The 18811-nt window shown below is 37.1% G+C and overlaps 1 protein-coding gene across 5 annotated transcripts in view; it reads right to left on the reverse strand.

The window, feature by feature from the left end:
• Positions 1 to 18811, reverse strand: part of HTT (huntingtin) — an 81407-nt gene that overhangs the window by 7609 nt on the left and 54987 nt on the right. For 4 of the 5 annotated variants that reach the window (XM_033513712.1, XM_015623762.3, XM_015623761.3 and 1 more), the window contains 22 exons: positions 18449 to 18628; positions 16838 to 17014; positions 16522 to 16598; positions 15137 to 15275; positions 13399 to 13521; positions 12383 to 12596; positions 12037 to 12182; positions 11400 to 11577; positions 11013 to 11108; positions 10410 to 10597; positions 9637 to 9763; positions 8681 to 8781; positions 6843 to 6997; positions 6355 to 6494; positions 6108 to 6190; positions 5703 to 5833; positions 5390 to 5519; positions 4486 to 4641; positions 1898 to 2088; positions 1346 to 1460; positions 894 to 1107; positions 644 to 749 (listed from right to left, as the gene is read on the reverse strand). In XM_033513712.1, the coding sequence (XP_033369603.1) occupies positions 644 to 749; positions 894 to 1107; positions 1346 to 1460; positions 1898 to 2088; positions 4486 to 4641; positions 5390 to 5519; positions 5703 to 5833; positions 6108 to 6190; positions 6355 to 6494; positions 6843 to 6997; positions 8681 to 8781; positions 9637 to 9763; positions 10410 to 10597; positions 11013 to 11108; positions 11400 to 11577; positions 12037 to 12182; positions 12383 to 12596; positions 13399 to 13521; positions 15137 to 15275; positions 16522 to 16598; positions 16838 to 17014; positions 18449 to 18628 (3167 nt within the window). The remainder of the gene's footprint in view (positions 1 to 643; positions 750 to 893; positions 1108 to 1345; positions 1461 to 1897; positions 2089 to 4485; positions 4642 to 5389; positions 5520 to 5702; positions 5834 to 6107; positions 6191 to 6354; positions 6495 to 6842; positions 6998 to 8680; positions 8782 to 9636; positions 9764 to 10409; positions 10598 to 11012; positions 11109 to 11399; positions 11578 to 12036; positions 12183 to 12382; positions 12597 to 13398; positions 13522 to 15136; positions 15276 to 16521; positions 16599 to 16837; positions 17015 to 18448; positions 18629 to 18811) is intronic. The other variant, XM_033513710.1, reaches the window with a different exon arrangement.

Consider the following 18811-nt stretch of genomic DNA (forward strand, 5'->3'; position numbering starts at 1 on the left):
AAGTGAAATCCTCCTCCAGTTTTATGGAAAAACCACTGAACACTTTAAAAAATGTAAACCATTATCCACAAACTAGTACACAAAATCTAACAAGCTATATTCACTTAAGACAGCTTGAGATTGTCAGATCAAAACAGCGGTTTTGAAATGTTACCATTAATGAGTTCCATGTGAATACAGAAGTTTTACTGTATCCTTCCACTGCAATTACTTAACAGCCTCAGAAAGAACAACTCTTGTGAGGGGGGGAAGGGGGAAAAAACTTTTAAACTCTTAGGGTGGTTTGAAAGATTATTTCCTGTAAACTGTAGTTATATCCTTGATTATGTAGGAGACATCCTGAAAAGCACTTAAGAGTTTGACCTGAAGGGAGCTGGAAATACATTTATGAAGTATTATGGTTTGTGCAACACACAGTATCAGTCAGGACATGTCTGGTTTTCATTTACATTCCTGCACATTTGTGCTGCCTTCAGCAATTTCATCAGTGTTACTGTGTGTACCAGGAGTGTAACCTTTGAGCAATAGTAAGTAGAGAAACATCATTAATTAACTGTAAGAACCGTCAAATAGGGAAGTGACCACACAGATACAAACAATCATTTCCCTCCCAGAGCACCATTTACACGTTTTGTCCTCTTACCTATCAAAAAGGACAGACACTCGTTCCATAGCGACAATCACAGATTCACTGTCAGGAGCACCGGGATTTGCATCTGGGATACGGCTGGGGCTGATTTTTTCCTTTCCTAAAGCAAAATAATTTGTTACAAGTTCACTGTGGATGTTAAAATACACTTCTTCTACTCTCAGTAACAAAAGTAAATTAAGAAAACTAGCACTGTTAGTAAGCCAGTCTCCCAGCACATCAGAAGCATAAAAAAAGTGAATACCTGTGTACATGCAAGTCAGCATTAATCCCAGGGCTGCCATGGCTCTGTGGGGGCTCTGCACATTCACCCTGTCAACACTCAGTTTAACCAGCGACTCACTGTCCAGCCTGGAAAGCTGCTCTGAAAGGAGGAGTCGTTCCAACCCTCTCAGGACACAGTGATAAATAATGGATGGTGTTGATTCATCATTTCCAGACACCATGACTCCACACATCTGAAATAAAGCAAAAAAGCCAACTACTTAGTTTTGAGGTGTACTTAAGGTCATCTTCTAGCACCATACCACAATAGTATGGAACAGTATCAGGTATTAACACATGTGTATGTATGCTTTTGGGTTTATGTATGAGTGTTGGGTGTATGAAGTGTCCATACATATGGACATATATGTAAGACAGCTATGTGGCAATCTCAGGTTACACAACTGACTAGAGGCATCACAACATACACACCTGTATAATTCCTGCAGAGAATTCAGGCCCTACATCAAGTGGGTAATTCTCGATCAAATAGAAAGCAGCTGCACACATTACCAAAATGTGCTCTTGGTTATGGATATTCACACAACTGCAAATGAGCAAAAACAATAGTGGTCACACCAAAGTTGTTTAGGTCACAAACAGAGACTATAAACGATTTCTAGAAATACAGAGTATTTTTGAACATGAAAGGTAAGCCCTTTTTAAAATCACAGAAAGTATTGCTGAGATGCCATAAGAGAACGTTGATTATCATGAAAATGACAGAAAAATTAGATTTAAGTAACACAATTTACCAAAGACACAAAAGCCTGTACTATCAAACAGTTTTCTCACCCTCAAATATCATTTCGCTCCGTAAATTAAACCTAAAATTGGATGATATTTTCAATGAAAATGCCAAAACCTGCTTGATACAACAGCCTGCTCTAAAATGTACTGGCAACCGCCAACAACAGAGAGCCCTTTTGTTCACACATAAATATGCAACAGTTTGGAGCCAGGGGAAAGGGAGAAGAGTCTTACTGTGCTACTCCTCTCAAATTGGAGAGCAGATACTCGCTGATAATTGGAATGAGTTGCTTTGCTGTCTCGTCAAGCAAGTCACACTCAAGGATATAAAGAATTCCATGCAGAGCTCCAATCCGACTCGGCATATGGGTGCTTCTTAGGGTTGATTCCAGCAGCCGACTTACTGGTTCAGCCACAGCTTTATCCTAATACATCCAACAAGAGTATTCATTAGAAGTCAGCACTGGTTTAAATACTGGAAAGTCCTGTCATTTGGAAATACTTGGAACAAACTGAAGAGCAGAAAATAGTGAGCGAACCAGAGCCTGGTTTAAATGACTTTGAATAAATACCACAAGACCAATACAGACAAGAGAGGAGTTGTAGATTAACTAGGAAACTAATGCTACTTTGTTTTATTTGTATCAAGTTATCACAATTTAAAATAAAAAAAAAACCAAACGAAATAAGGATTAGTTCAGTAAATAGTATGTGCTATTAATACAGGACTTGAAAGATTGAAATTTCTGGCTTTCCAGCTAAGTACATAGGATGCTTCCCTCTGAAACAGACTGGCACAAGACAACTATACTCTGCCATCCAGTATCTATCTACTCAACTCATAGCACATCATTCCATTTATTTGTTCTCTGAGACCACTGGTACTCAGACCTAAACATCTTTCCCTCCTCCAATCCTGTGATCTGGATGAGGGAATCAAGTGTATTCTCAGCTGGGCAGGAATGTTGATCTCCTGGAGGTGAGGAAGACTCTGCAGAGGGATCTGGACAGGCTGGATCAGTGGGCCCAGGGGTCTGAGGTTCAGCAAGGCCAAGTGCCAGGTCCTGCCCTGGGTCACAACAACCCCTGCAGCACCACAGGCTGGGGCCGTGGCTGGAAAGGGCCCGGTGGAAAAGGACCTGGGGGTGCTGATTGAGAGTGGCTGAACACGAGCCAGGTGTGCCCAGGTGGCCAAGAAGGCCAGTGGCTCCTGGCCTGGGTCAGCAGTAGTGGGTCCAGCAGGACCAGGGTAGTGGCTGTCATCTAGCACATCACAGAACCATCAAGGTTGACAAAGACCTCCAAGATCACGGAGTCCAAAGCACTGCCATCAATTAAACCACAGCACTGAGTGCCATGTCCAGTCATTTCTTGACCATCTCCAGGGATTCTATCACTTCCCTGGGCAGCCTGTTCCAATGCTTAACTACCCTTTCAGTGAAGAAATTCTTCCTAATAGCCATCCCAAATCTCCTGTGGCACAACCTGAAGCCATTTCCTCTTGTCCTGTCACCTGAGAGAAAAGACTGACCCTTACTTTGCCACTAACTTTCAAAAAGTTGTGGAGAGCCAGAAGGTCCTCCCTGAACCTCCTTAGGCTCCCTCCATCCTTAGGGAAATGGTTTAGTTAGGTCAACAGTTGGACTCAATGATCTTAAGGGTTTTTTCCAACCTAAATGATTCCACAATTTTATGTTCAGTATTCACAAGTCAAGCTAGTATCAGATACTCCACTCCCTGTTGTCAAGCACCACAACTTACTTGAATATGCAAAATCTATTCCAAATTTTAATTTTGGAAAGTCTTTTCCTTACTATCTAAGTAACTAGTAGTAATTCCTTGCTTTACCTTGTTGCTTTACTCACGAAGTATCTAAGACACAGGCCAGTTTGAGATAGTGTCTGCTCTCTAGTTGCTCTTTCTAAGCAGATTTTCTATATAACTGAGCATAGAACAACAAGCAACTCTTGATGGAATCAACTTCTTGTTTTTTAAGTGTCAACCAAGCTGTTATATTCAGCTGTTTGCTTGTGAGAAGGTGTAATTAGCTCACTGAGTGGGAAATGACAGCCTAGTCAGAAGAAGCTGATCTCTAAAACTGTTTCTGTACGTTTGCCATCATCTTCCCAGCCTTCCCTTGCACAGTTGCTGCTGCTGAAAGCCCCACCCTGAAAGCCTTTCAGAATTTCTTTTACTGCTATTACCCATATAGCTTTATGCTAGTCTGAGAGTTCCTAGAAGCGCTAACTCCTTCCAAAATGATTTGTAATTTTTTTTTTTTCCCTAAATAATTCTACTCTGAAATGTTCACTGGAAAGTACTTCTGGTCTACACATTTCGAGCCAGAATGATGCAGTGGAGGGAAGAGTGAGGGAAAGAAAAGGGATACCTGACTATCTGGGGCTATATATTCATCACATGCACTGTCCCAGACTCCCATGAGATTACAGCTGTTCACCAGTAATACAAATCTAGCAAAAGCTGTTCCACAAGTCCTCATTTTTGGCCTGAAATGTAACAAATGAGGAGTCTAGGGCAAAGGCAACACTGAACAGAATAAGACAAACCAAAAAGCATATTAAATTATGCTCAAACCTCAAAAAAAAATCAAACCAAACACTTTCTGTTTAAATACATGGCAATTGGAGATAATGTTTGCAAAATGTGAATACATATCCTGTTACTTCTTAGAGCCATGCAGATCAGCTAAAGGATATTCTTAGAGACAAACCATCCTTACCAAGTACACCAGGTTTTGCAGCAGAAGCTGAGTTAGCCTAAACACTCATGAATTTGCAATGAACTTTCTGAGAATTTCTTACCATTCCAAGAACAGCAGCAGCTTTACAAGTAGCTGGTATCAAATACTGTACAAGAATCTCATCTTCTGATGGATGCACCTTTCGCAACTCTGTCAGTGTTGTGTACATCATCTCAAACTGATTCCTTTCTGTAAATAAGTCTGACACTGCCAAAAGCTGTATGGAAATTAAAATTGAATATAAAAAAATCACATTAGCAGACAGCCAAAAATTGACTCTCCTTTCTGTTATAACTGTGAGCAAAAGATTCCTCAGTTGATCTATTAAAAGTGTAAACATTTACTCAAGGGTCTGAAATAACTACTAACTATTGTTGTCCAAAATTAATTCCACCATTCATCTCAGATAATAATGACCTCCAATAGGTCCTTTCTACTAAAAGTTTTACAGAATCAAAGCCACTATAGTAAGTAACTCTGGGACATGAACAAACATTGCTATTTACAATGTACTAAACCATCCCAAAACACAGAGCACATACTTCTCTTGCAAGGAAAGTTTCATTTTAAGTCATAAGAATGCTAGTGAAAAATGGCTGTCAAGATACATTCCACACCTGTGTTCTTCAGTTTTGCTTCTACACTTAATAAGCAACTTAATTCTCAAATACACTGTTGTTCCATGTTCATTTTTTACAAAGGGATGGGATAAACAAATCTTGCTTCAGCAAGATTTTATTAAATAACAATAAAGTGTTTGTAATACAGCAGCAGAACAGCTATCCAGTTGCTTACATAGCTTAAATCGGTATAATGCTGTAGTCACTCAAGTTGTGTTTCTGTTCTGACCACAGAGTAACACTGCCAAGAAAATTCTGTGTCTTCCATGCATTAAAAGATGCTTTATAAATGCTGCTTAGCTCTGAACACTTGGTAACATATACTGAATAATAATTCAGACTTACTGATCGCACCACTTCACTGATCAAAATAACTGGTGTTCTCTTGCTGGGGTTGGATGGCAATATCCACTGACTGTACAGTTCAAGCAAGAACTGAGAACAAGAATGGATATCTACACCAGCCCGGTGTTTCCTGCAAGGAACATTAAATAAGTGTTAAAATAGCTATTTTCTTAAGCCCTGCTAAAATGCTTGATTTGAAATAATACAGTTATTTACCAGCATCCAATTTATAAACCCAGCTTCTTGAACTCAATATGAAGAAATAAAACCTTATCCATCACTCAAAAGAGAGAAGAGAAAAAAACCAAGATACCTGGTGTTGATAGGAGAGGTTGGTGGTGAGGAAGGAGCAGGTACATCATTCTCATCTTCTTCATCCTCACCCCACTCTTCTTCTCTCAAGGGAGTGATATTATTTCCTAACCATATGGAATGTATAGAGACCTTGCAACACACACAAAAGAGAAAAACAAGTAGTAAAGAAGCAAACTTAACACCCCAGTAGTCAGCCTAGGAAAATCTTAGAAACCAAATATATTTTCCATTTAAATGACAGGAACACACAGTCTTCTGGTTGAAGAGACATCCAGTTATGATCTACCCTGCATCACTCAGAGTTTCAGTTTCTATTTGATGTCAAGCAGTGCTTCTTAACTAATTTTTCAGAACTGGAAGAAATGTAATAAAAATAAAGTTTAAAGTTGAGCTTTTAACAAACCTGTCCCAATTTATAATCCATATCTCCTATTTCTCGTTCAGTATTGATCTGCAGTAAGAGTTTCTCATGGCTGATAAGAGCACCTGTAACAAAACACAAGATGAATTTTTAAAAAGTGCGTAACAAAGCACACATGAAAATGACTTCATTTCCTGCAAACTGGATTTCAAATTTTTCTGAGAGTACCTTTTCCACTTTTTAAATGCAAAAGAAATTCAGTCTCCCCTTCTCTCCCACAAATACTTACCTGTAGTTGCAGGAGAAAGTGATGGAACAGGGTCCCAGGCTTGGTATAAGTGATGAGTAGCAATATTATCTCTCTTAGACACCATTGCCTGGATTTCCTGTTCAACAATTCCTCTGATAACACTTAGCTTCCTCCCAAACCTAAAAACCCAAGAGAAATCAATTTTAGCAGATTTTTCCTTTAACAGTTCTGTGCAAGTCTGGCTTACTCTGTAATGTTATGTGTCTATGCTCATTTTCAGTATTAGGGAAATGAAAATGTTGAAAAATACGTTCTGTACTACTGTTTACTAGATTTTAAGATATTATCTTTTTCACATCATCTTTTAAGTCAGCAGGTTCACAATGCTAAGTCCATGCAAATTCTGTGTAAATAGATCCATATATATACTCTTCTACACATATTTTTGCTACAACTAGACTAAGTAACTGTCATTATATATTAACCACAAGTTTTCATTTCCTTTGAAAACAAGTGAAAACAAATACCTTGTGTCCAGAGCTTTTAAAGCTTTGTTACGGGGCTGCTGCTCCAAACAGCTAACTGCTGGATTGCCTGCAACAGGTATGGTCATTGCACTCAGCACCAGGGAGGTTATGGCTTGCACTGCAAGGACATTGATTTGGGTCCTCTCTGTATCTTCCTGTAAAATGAACTCAATGTAATTTGAATTGTTAAAAATAAAAAAATCAAAAATCCCAAAAGTTCTGAATATCAGTTTGTCAGGTTTCACTAAATTATCATTAATAAGCCTGACACCTACTCTTCTTCCCATCCAGAAATCTATGTGACATAAACAATGCACACAAAGCATTGACTGCAGCAGCAACACATCCTTCCTTCTCATCAGTCACTCTGCATGTATCCTCTCATGTCCCAACAGCATTAAAACCTCAAGATGTCCACTTTGGAACTTTTAAAAATATGTTTAGCTTCTTTCTTTGCAGCTATGCATTAGTTACTTGTTGAAACAAAGCATCAGACCACAAAAGCATCTGATCCTCTTTAGAAGATATAAGATGGTAACCAATGTTGAACTTTCAAAAAAAAAAAAATTATTGCAGAAAATATTAACATACTGAAATTTACAACAGCACTTAAAATATTTGCAATTTTGAACATACTGGTGTGTCTTGGAAAGCATGGGAGCAATGTTATTCTTGTTCCACAAATAGTCTCTCTACATGACAAATAAGGAACAACCAATAGCGAGATTGCCCTAAGTCTGACCAACAGGGCCATTATGCAGAAAACAGTTAAGTCAAGAGGTCCAAGCCTGTATAACTAATAGAAAATGCTAACCCAGGGAAGAGGGATGATGATTCCCTATTCCTTTTTGCAGTCTGACACCTAGGAAGCAAGGGAAGCAAATCCCTCTGTCTGCTACTCAGGGTCCACACTTTGTCCTCTGAATTCTTCAAACTGCTTTAGGCCCTGCACCTACCATCAGGACCAGACAGGAAAATAATCTTTCAGGTCAAAGAACTAGAACCTAGCAAAGTAAGTTTGCTAGCAGTTTAACACAGCTGAAGAGGGAAATTCTCTTTCATGACAGCCAAGTTCATTCTCATCTTGACTTTTCACAGAACCATCAAGGTTGGAAGAGACCTTCAGAGACCATCCAGTACAACCATTAATCTGGCACCATCATAATCACCCCCAGACCACGTCCCTAAGTGCCACATCCAAACCCCTGCTGAACACTTTCGGAAACAGTGACTCCACCACTTCCCTGGGAAACTTATTCCAATGCCTAACCCCTCTTTCAGTGAAAATTATTTTCCTAATATCCAATCTGAACCTCCCCTGGTGCAACTTAAGGAGTTCACTTGAGAGGTGGCAGACAAGACCAATCCCCACCTGGCTACACCCCCCTTTCAGGTAATGGTGGAGAGTGATGAGGATCCCGCTGAACCTCCTTTCCCTGAGACGAAACACCCTCAGCTCCCTCAGCCCCAGTTTTGTTGCTGTTCTTGGGCAGAAATATTTGTTATAGGAATTGATATATAAATACATATATTTTGGTATATAAATTGGAGACAAATTGTGCTATAAATTTCTTCAACTCTGATCCCCAAATGCTCTCCACTGAATTTTGAACATTTACCTGAGCTAGAAGCCCAGATATCCAATATAAGCTTGCAGAGGCTCTAAGCCAGAAGATGGATGTATCTGAACTCACCATGTTATGAAAAAAGGAAATAGAAAAAATCCCTTAGTGTTAGTCACTTATTTTCTGCTTTACGGTTTTATTAATAAACTGTAATAAACCACTTTTCTTGGTTTAAGTAAAATTTCATTTAAAAAATACAATGAATGACATTACCTCTTGCTGGTTCTCCTCTTGGTCCATTACAATGGGCTGAGTCACGAGCACACCAAGCAGAGTAGCCCAAGTCTCTTCAAACTGAGTACGGCTGATCCACCCTACAGAAACACTCAGAGATAGCCATTTATGTCTCAATACACATTTAAACAAGGAACAACATTTAAAAACAGGTACATTGTTTTCAGATTTAGTTTTGTACCACTTCTTATTCATTTTGGCATTTTTTGCAATGAAACAGGCTCACCAGGGAAGTGGTCACAGTACCAAGCCTGACAGACTTTACCAAGTGTCTGGCCAGTACCCTCAGCCCCATGGTGTGACTTTTGGGGATGGTGCTGTGCAGGGTCAGGAGCAGGGACTCAATCATCCTTGTGGGTCCCTAATTCAGCTCATTCTGTGATTCTGTGATCTACTAGATGGATGGAATGGCAGAGAACAACCCCACAGCTTCTTTCCTTCAGCTCCAAGAAGGTTGAGAGAACTGGAAACATTGTACTAAGACACCCATAAAATGGTTTGGGTTGGAAGGAGTCTTTCAAGATCTTCTAGACCAGCCCAAACATCTGATGTCTGAGCTGAAGGTAGGTTACCAAGGTATCTTATCACAGGACTGTATATCATGCATTAATAGAAAAAAGTGTGAGGGAGGCAAAATATTCTCAAACATGCTGTCAAGCATATGCTCCAGAAAACAAGTGGTCATTCTGCAAGAGCACACTGAAATCTCCCTGAGCTGGAATAACTTTTGGCTTTATTTCTATAATTTATTCTCTTCATTGAACAAAATGTAAGAATTACTGCAGCACAATTACTAACCTGCTCTGAAATATTATCTGTCTTCCACATAAGCAACAAAAGTGAGCAAACAGTTTCAGATACAGTTATTCAGTAGTTTCAGAGCACAGTTAAATGCCCAATAAGAACCAAATGTATTCATTTACATTTGCACATACCAAGTGTATTAATGCGATAGATGAACTCCTTAAAAATTTCCTTTTCTTGAAGAAATTCTACTGGAATTTCAGGAAAAACTGTGCCAAAGTCACCTAAAGGCTTTGGTGACCAGCCTAATTTCCAGACCTAAAAAAATATAATGAAAGTTTAATTATCCAAACCAGATACAGTATTTATATTACAGCTCTAAATATACAGGCATTCAAAGGCAACAAGACATCAGTAAAAAAAGTAGTTCTCCAAACAGAAAAACACCCAAAGGAAGATGGAACATCTAACAAAACTTACATACAATGTACACCCTATTTTATATTTCAGGACCTTTTCCATCTACTTTTCCATACTCCCCACTGTAAATTAATTATCCAGTTTTATGGTCCAAGTTTAGATACAGAAGCAAATAAGTTCCTGTCACATATTTCAGTTTAGAGACCGTGCAGAAATTATGCAGAAGCGGAATTCAAGGAAGACAGTTCACATGCTATTGATGTCTGAAAAAGCACACTGATACATGAGAGAGGGGGCAAAAAAGTTTCAACTAAAGAAATTGTTACATTTTGACATCACCTCAAAAACAGAACACTGAGAAACAGAGGAATGGCCTTGCACATGTTGTTACTCAGTGTTCAAAAAAAACCTGATTGATCAAACCAGGTTAAAGTTGAAATCCCACTGTTGTAGAACTTCATCATGTTTCATGTTTCATCATGTTTGGTTTTCAAAGTTATTCAATAACTTTTAAAGTCCTGAAAGCAAAGCATAATAAACATACCAAAGGAGGTACTCTGGTGTAGCTATTCACTAGAGGCAGCCTTGCTAAACTGATGATGATGTTCTTGAGGACAGGAGTGAGAAATGCAGGGATGCTGCTGTTTCTTTTGTGCCCCAGTGACAAGACAGTCTGTAAGCATTCCACCATCTCAGCTATCATTTCACATGCTGCAATAATGTGTTTTGTTTCTTTGTTGGGAGAGAAATAAATTCAGTTTTATGAATCCACTCAAAAGACAAATAATTAAATAAGACAGAAACACAAAAAATCCTTAATAAAATAGTATGTTCATTAAAAAGGACAAAACCAGAATAAGGACACATATAATGAAATTTTAAAAATTGAAAATCCCACACTTTAAAAAGCCCTGTCTGTAGCATGCTGCACAGCTAACAGAATCACCCAAGAGAAAAATTTGCATTAACATGTAATTTTCAAGACAAAACAACTATACCTGTCAAAAATATGACAATCTACTTTAATAGACATTTACCAAATACAAATAAGGTCTCAGATAAACTTTCATTGTTAAAAATAATAGTAATGGAAAAACATTACTTCAGTGAAAGTTTAAGGCAGAACCAAAATTTACTGTTTACTTACTCTGTACATTTGAATCTATTTCTCCCTCACTTAAAGGTTTTGAAGTATTCTTCTTTCTTTCAGGACTCAGAAGTTGATTACCAGGTTCCACAGCAACTGAATTGCAGAAAAATACTTGAATGATACAGCTATTTATTACCTATTTCATATTAAATTTTTTAATCAACAGCACATAGTAGTCAAATGTTTGACATATCAGAGGCATTTGCCAAGTTCAAAAGTACACACTAAATTTTAAATGGAAAATTAAAGTAGTATAAACTAAATTTGTCAAACAAATAATTAATAAGGACTCAAATGAGATATTCCAGACATGCAGCATTTGATCAGTGATGACTGGCAATCTATTAACAAAATTTTTCTCCTTGCTGATCAAACTGCACTCACCTGCTTCTATGATAAATCTAATGCAGTTAATTAAGGAGCAAGCATATGTCACATGAGCTGCAGAAGACAACAAACTCCAGAGATTAGGCTGCTGTAGTGTGAGACAGCAACAGTCCAGAGCAGCCTGAAGATCTACACTTAATGGAATCTGGTCATGCACTAAATGCCATGACAGTGCCTGTACAAAAAGAGAAGTTTCCCATTAATAGAAAATTCTTACAACAGAACAACTTCTAACCAAGGGTGACTTTTTTATCTCAGCAAAATGTAAAGTTTAACAGCAAATAGTATTGGCTTTTGCCTGAGAGAACACTATCTATTTTAAGTACAAGAAAATGATGACATTTATATACTTTTTATGAAGGGTCCCAAAAATCAGCACAGGACCCGTTCTCCCAAATGCCAGCATCATTCCATCAGTCACTCAACCTCTCCTTGTATAAAGCTGTCCTTGTCCCACAACCCAGATGTGATTTACTAGCACAGGTCAAACACAAAAAAAAAACTGAAGAAATTTCTACAGTTAAGACAAAAGAATTGCCCCAATCAAAAATTACTTAGTGGTGATCAGTTGAAGATAGGGCTCTTCCCTCCCCCAACATTTCATAACATCTTTAATTATGGTGTAGTTTCTTACCTCTACTGACATCACTACAAATTTCAGGATATCATCCTCTTTGTCAGGAGGAACACGGAGACCAGCTGGTAGTTTTGAGAGTAACAACAAATATTGAGCCAGTGCACGACAAAGTGTCATCACAGACTGATACATCACCTCATCTCCTATAAAATAAGACTGGATGAAATCTAGCAGTTTGAATTTTTTTCCATTCAATTAAATGTTTTTCAGAACTATTTCATAAGCACTTTTATGCCAGGTACCTTGATATTTTTTTTATAGAAAGTTCATGTATTCACAAGACATCTGTAAAGTATCTTTGCAGAGGAGAAAATAAACTTTAAAAGACCGTTATTTCTATTACCAAAGATATCGCTCAGTTTTTTCCAGTAGGCTGATGGCTCAGTTGGCAATAGTGGTTGAAAAACCTGGTGGTTGGCTGGAAGGTTTTGTACAGCAGAAGACACGTGATCCAGAGTCACCCTCCGAGCTGTTTCAAAGAGGCTGCTCTTCTGATCCCTTGAGATCTCATTCATGCTAAGGCTTAAACAAGGTGCTAACAAGCTTAGGTTGAATTCCTGAAATAAAAAGAAATTGCTTTTAAAGTGAAGCTAAGAATCTGGTGGCATTATTCTAACATACTAATGTGGTGGTAAATTTACAGTTTATTGATTAACTAACTTATTATGAACACCTCTGCTCAATTGTGTAACAATGTGGTTTAGCCCACATTGGCTTCAAAAATTAAATTCCAACCAGTACCATAGTGGAAAGAAAAATGAATACACTTATTCCAAATTTTCAGGACAATGTGTGAATAAAGCTTAAGGATGACATACACATAAGGAACCTTCAAGTAATAAGTTGTCAAACAAACAAGTATCTTTTAGGAACAGCTTCCCCACTATTATTTCTGCATATCAGCAGCAAATATCATGGTGAGAATTTGAACAAAAGTCATTCTTGGATATAAGTTATCCTTTATGCCAGATTTACTGTCTGTGGCCTGTTGCTGGCTTACTACAAGTCATCCAGCACAGATATTGAAGAGGTTACAGAAACAGCTGTCCTTGGAAGAAACTGTATGGCAAAACAAGACTATGTAAAATGGTAAAATTGGATTATTCTGATTGCAATACATAAATAAACCTTTGCTTCCACTCTATCTATTCAGCCTATACTACTAGCAAGTTACTGTTAGCAACATTGCTAGATACGGATATCCACTGTTTTACACAAATATCTACTATTTTAGTTTCTAAAATTCAGTGAACTAGTATTATTAGTACATATTATCAAGTATCAGTACTACAAAAATTTGAAGTATTTACATTAAAAATGTAAATACATTCCTCCCTCCTCTTCTTGTGACAAAGTTACCTTGCTGGTCATGAAGGAGTTCAGATCAGGCTGAGGAATCCGATTTACCAGCTCTGCTCCTTCTAGCAGTGCTGAGTCAGACTTGATGTAACACTGTGACCGCACTAGTGACACATACCAGTCCTTTAATGATCAAAAAAAGAAATGTATTACATACTTGTTTTCTGAAAACAACACAGTATATGAGGAGCAGAGGGAGAACTGCTCATTAGTATTGAATATCTAAGACATCCGTAGGCTACATTATTTAAAAAAAAAACCCACAAAAAAACTCAAATTAAAAAGCAAAGCAAAACAAACAACTGGTGAATGGAAATGGAGTATCTTAAACCGGATCAATGGATGTTCAGTGACAAATTGTCTATTTCCATAAAGTGTGGACAGGAAATGAGGAAAAATGAATCTTAATACATAATACAGGTAGTTGTATTAGGATCCTAAACCTGAGCAGACTATCTAGGAAAAAAGCATGGAATATTCAGTAGTCACACTAATATAACAGTAATAACAGAAAAACCAATACCATAACCAAGGAAAAAAATTATTCAAATATTCAAGTAAACATTATATTATTATTACTATATATACATAGTAATTATAAATATTAAAATAAACAGTAAATATAATAAATGTAAATGATAAATATAAGTAACTATATTGTGTATATAATTTTATACATATTTATAAATATTTAAATAGATTTGCTGACATTAATTAATTAGAACACAACTAAACCTGTCATTGTTGAAGGAGCATCTGGACAATGCTATTAGCCACAGGATTTATTTTTACGTAGCCCTGTGAGAAGCAGGGAGTTGGACTCATTGACCCTTATGAATCCCTTCCAACGTAAGATATTCTATGATTCTGTGAACTATGCAGAAGTTGTGGGGGAAGCATACAAAAACTACTTTTGTTTAGAATTTACAGTGACAGACAAAGGAGATTTTTAGGGTAATTTGAAGACAAAGCTATGGGTAGCAAATGGTTTCTGGGCACAGCATTTTCTCCTGCTGTCCAAGTCTCAACATCTCCCCTAAGGCAGTAACTGCTCAGACTCATCCAAACTATCAGCTAATCAAATTATTTTTGCCATCTCAGTTACATAAGTTTCCTATTACTGTGTGTCACTGTAGAACATGGAGGGATGAAAAGGAGAAATTATTTGTACCATGGGACAAACTAGAAAAAAGGAAGACACAGAAGTCCCCAAGACTTGCTCTTAGCCTTCCACTTCACATTGTAAGCACGTCTGAGTTCATAAAAGACAGAAACAGTTCAATATTCTTGATTGTACTCTGAAAGTAATTTAAAGCTGCGAAGGTAAAACTGAACAAGCAATGTTTAATTTCCAAGAGACAGCCAACAACTTTCAGCAAATGAATAACACTAGTAACTGTAGCAAAACACATCAAGAAAATGAGATTATTTATCTTCCTCTATTGAACTGTATATAAATCTTTCCATTAAAGCTGAGCAAAGAAACCAAACTTGGTAAATTTTTCACAGTATTGTCAATATAACAAACATCTATGTTTGTGCTAATTATCCATCCTAAGTTCAACAGTCAGCCAACACACATGAAATTAATCACTGATCTATATTTGAGATACAATATGACAATCCTGAGAACATTAACTGTATAGTAAAAATAAGCTTCATTTAAATATTTTGTAATGAATAAATCTTGTTTATAGCCAAGGCACTTTTAAATGACTCTTTCTAAACACAATCTTACTTTGTCTAGAACTACATTCTCTAAAGCTGGTTGGTCTTCTCCATCGAGTGGGTGTGAGGTCACCAGAGGTGAAGGACTGGTTGTGTCTGGTGCTACCATAAGACGAAACCTATCCAAGAGTGAGTAGAGTCTTTGGTGTCTGAAAACACAAGAGCACACCAGCAGAGGGCTATCTTAGTTTTGAACAGAATTTCAAACCAGAAAGACATCCAGTGACTCAATTCCAATCCCAAGACAGAAAAGCAGTAGGCTCTTCAGTTTTCTGATAGATATATGCAGTCATATGATGCAAACTTTCTTCAGGGATCAGAGGCCAAAATTAATTAACTCAGCACCACCAACAAATAAAGATTTAAATTTAATTTAGCATTAAAATTTCTTATATACTCAAGCTTAAAATCCAGCTTTCTTTATCAGCAAATCTTTTAATGAGTAAGAAAAATCAAAGTTAGTGTACAGATTATTTGACTGCAAAAAAATACATTTTAACAGATGCTAATCAAAAATCCACTAAAACTGTACTTCTATTTTTAAAATAAGATCCCTCACTGTACTGAAAACTCCAGCTTCTGGATTTATGTTAGTGTCAGAGATTTTTTTTCCTTTTTTGGTACAGGTTTTTTTATTTGGATTTTTTGAAAATTCCACTACTGCTATAAAGAACTTGTACAAAGTAATACTTTATTCTTTTTTTTAGTTTTTTAAAAAATTTAAATAGAACATTACCTATGTAGGCACATTACTATTGATCTACTTCAGTGTCACATTTTAGCTTCTTTCCCCTACTTATTTCAGTCAATAGATATTAACCTCAAACAGTAATGACAAGAGAAGTAAATAAGCATCTTTCCAAAATCAAATAGAAGTTTTTCAAAAAATGAGTAATTTACTCCTTTTTATACCAGCAGTTTAAACAGCCAGGAGACTAAACAGCTGAAACTTTTAAAAGCTGTCTGGGAGAAAAAAAATACCAACCTAAAAAATCCCTAACCTCACTTAGCTTGAACTGCCAATATTGTACAAGTTTGAGGAAAATAAAGTTGGCTTTAGTAAAATAGATTTTGTTAAGGAATTAATTTGCAGCTGCTGTCTCTCCAAAGTTAAATACAGAATATGATGCAGGAAAGAATTTGACACAACCCTCTAGAGCTTGCCTTAGCTCTTAAGTAGTTCTTACTGCAAATTCAACATAGCCAACACAACTGCCCCGTGGGTCACAAGATGCCAGCAACTTATGAGAGGCTTTACTCCTGGTTTACCCCCAGGAAGAACGCACTATCTGACCTCTAGGAAAAAAGCTACAATGGGGAAAAACAGAGGTAACACAATTTGTATCAGAACATTACTTAGTTTGACATTTTAATGGTGTTATGGGTATTATTTACCTTGCTGCTAATCCACTGTTTTGAAGGTACTCCTGAATTCTATCCAGTTCTTCAACTGGTAACTGAGCAATGCTGTTCTATATGAAAGAATCACAAGAATTTTAGAGGACATATATGTAAAATCTCCAAAAATATATTTACCAGATTAACAAAGTTACAGGCAGATAAAGTGAAATAAACATTCACGTATCTATATACTAAATAAAAAAAATCATCAGATGAAATTACTTCATCATATTTTGATGTACTTTAGGTCATTGCTCTTGATAACACTGGCACTACCCAGAGTGCTTCCCAGGCACAGATTTCTCTGTACCTGCAGAGTTGCTGCCAGCAGCATCTCCACGCGGCGGCAGGCCAGGGTGTCCACCATGCGAGCCAGCACTCGGAAGGGAGTGCACAGCAGCTTGTCCACGTACAGGGTCAGCACAGCCCCGGACTGGCTCAGGTGGATTCCCTCCAAACACTGCAAGGTCTTCTTCAGAGTTGTGGGCTAGATGTTAAAACAGCACAAAACAGAGAAACAGACAATAAAATTACAAACAATTTGGAATACGGTGATCGTAAAGCTGAAGGGAAAGACAATTAGAAAAAACTAAACCAGACAACTACCTGATCAATATAATCATCTCTGTGTGAATGACTTACTGGGTTATTAAATTAATACAAGCACTAAGTTGTTTGATGTGTAACTGTAAAAGCTTACTCTTACAAGAGTAAGAAAACATAGGGAGCAAAACTTATAGGGGGGAAAAAAGCTACAGATTTAAGTGAAATTGCAAGAAACTTTGAACTCTGAGAAGCTTTAACTTCTTCTGGAAGAAGGCAGGAACATGTGCATAGTCAAGACATGTGACAGTACAGAAATCCAGACAAACTTTGGGGATTTTCTGATCATATGTTAAGAAACAGCAGTAGCAACTCAGGATCAAAGGATGTGCAAATAATTTTCAAAATTTCAATTTTTTTTTAATATGAGCACCAATTCAGCACTAATATTCGAAAGGTAGAAACACAAACTAGTTTGACTCATTAAACCAATCTTGGCTTAGAGCAGTCTGTTAATACCAGCTATTTTAATTTTACTCTCTTTCCTGATAATCACCAAGCATTTCACACAGACTACATGTTCCATTAAAACATATTCAGTTTATTATTTGATTCTGCTGATACTCAGCTACTGAAGCTCAGACTAATATCATGTAACTTTAAAGCTGCCCTAGATTTGCAAAAAGACAATGGAAAGAGATAGGAAACAGCACTGAAGCTACTCAGGGTGCAGGTGGCACAATTATCTCTAGATTATTACCACATTAATCACAATTACCTTTACAGATAGTCCAGCAAATGACATTTCCCGTGATTAAGAGAGATGCATATAACCTTACCTCTACAAAACATCATCTGCTCCTTTTAATTTGAAAACTAAAATAATCAACAGAAATAATACCCTGAATTTCTCAGTGGTTTTCCCCCACCAAGAGGCTACAACTTTTGGAACAGATCAATGGGGAAGGCAAGAGCTCACAAATCATTTTCATACTGCCCAGACCTATGAAGATGGACTGGTTCCTACTCCTGCCTCTGTAGTTAGTTTGCTATTTATACTACTAAGGCACTGAAATCAAAGTTGGAAGTTACAGCTTTAATTTACCCATCAGATATTGATTAAGTGGGATAATATCCATGAAGGAAGAAAAGTATCTTAACCATCTCCACCTGAATTCATAGATTTGATGGACTGGAACACATCTAATACTGAAGTTGCTAATATAAGGTTTGCTGCTTGCATTTTTAAATGACTTTAAAATAAAATTAGAAGTTGATAAATGACCCAGAAATGTCAAACTTTGCATACTTATCAGTTAAAGTTATGCTGACATGAAGCAACTTTATTCTTTACAAGAAGTCAAGAAGTTAAACTTACAGCTGCAAGATTCTCACAGCGTGACTGAATGGCCTGGATGAAGAGACCACTGGCTGCTGAATTCCTGTGAACAGCACTGATAAAATCTTGTACTGGAGGCTCATGGGACAGATTAATCAAGTCTTGAACATGATTCACAATAAGCCAGGTCAGGTGTTCTGAATCATGTAGGTTTTGACACTAAAAGGGAAAAAAATAAAATCTGATTGCAGTAACACCAGTGTTAAGATTTTAATTACTAAACATCACACAACATGAAGCTTCTCATGTCATTCTTGTAGCTATTTTGAAATAATGGCATAGAGTGTCTATATCTTAATACCACCATCACTAGTTTACATGATAAATTTTCCAAATGTTTTA

Source organism: Parus major, chromosome 4, assembly GCF_001522545.3.
Source record: "Parus major isolate Abel chromosome 4, Parus_major1.1, whole genome shotgun sequence".
Classification (NCBI taxonomy): Eukaryota; Metazoa; Chordata; class Aves; order Passeriformes; family Paridae; genus Parus; species Parus major.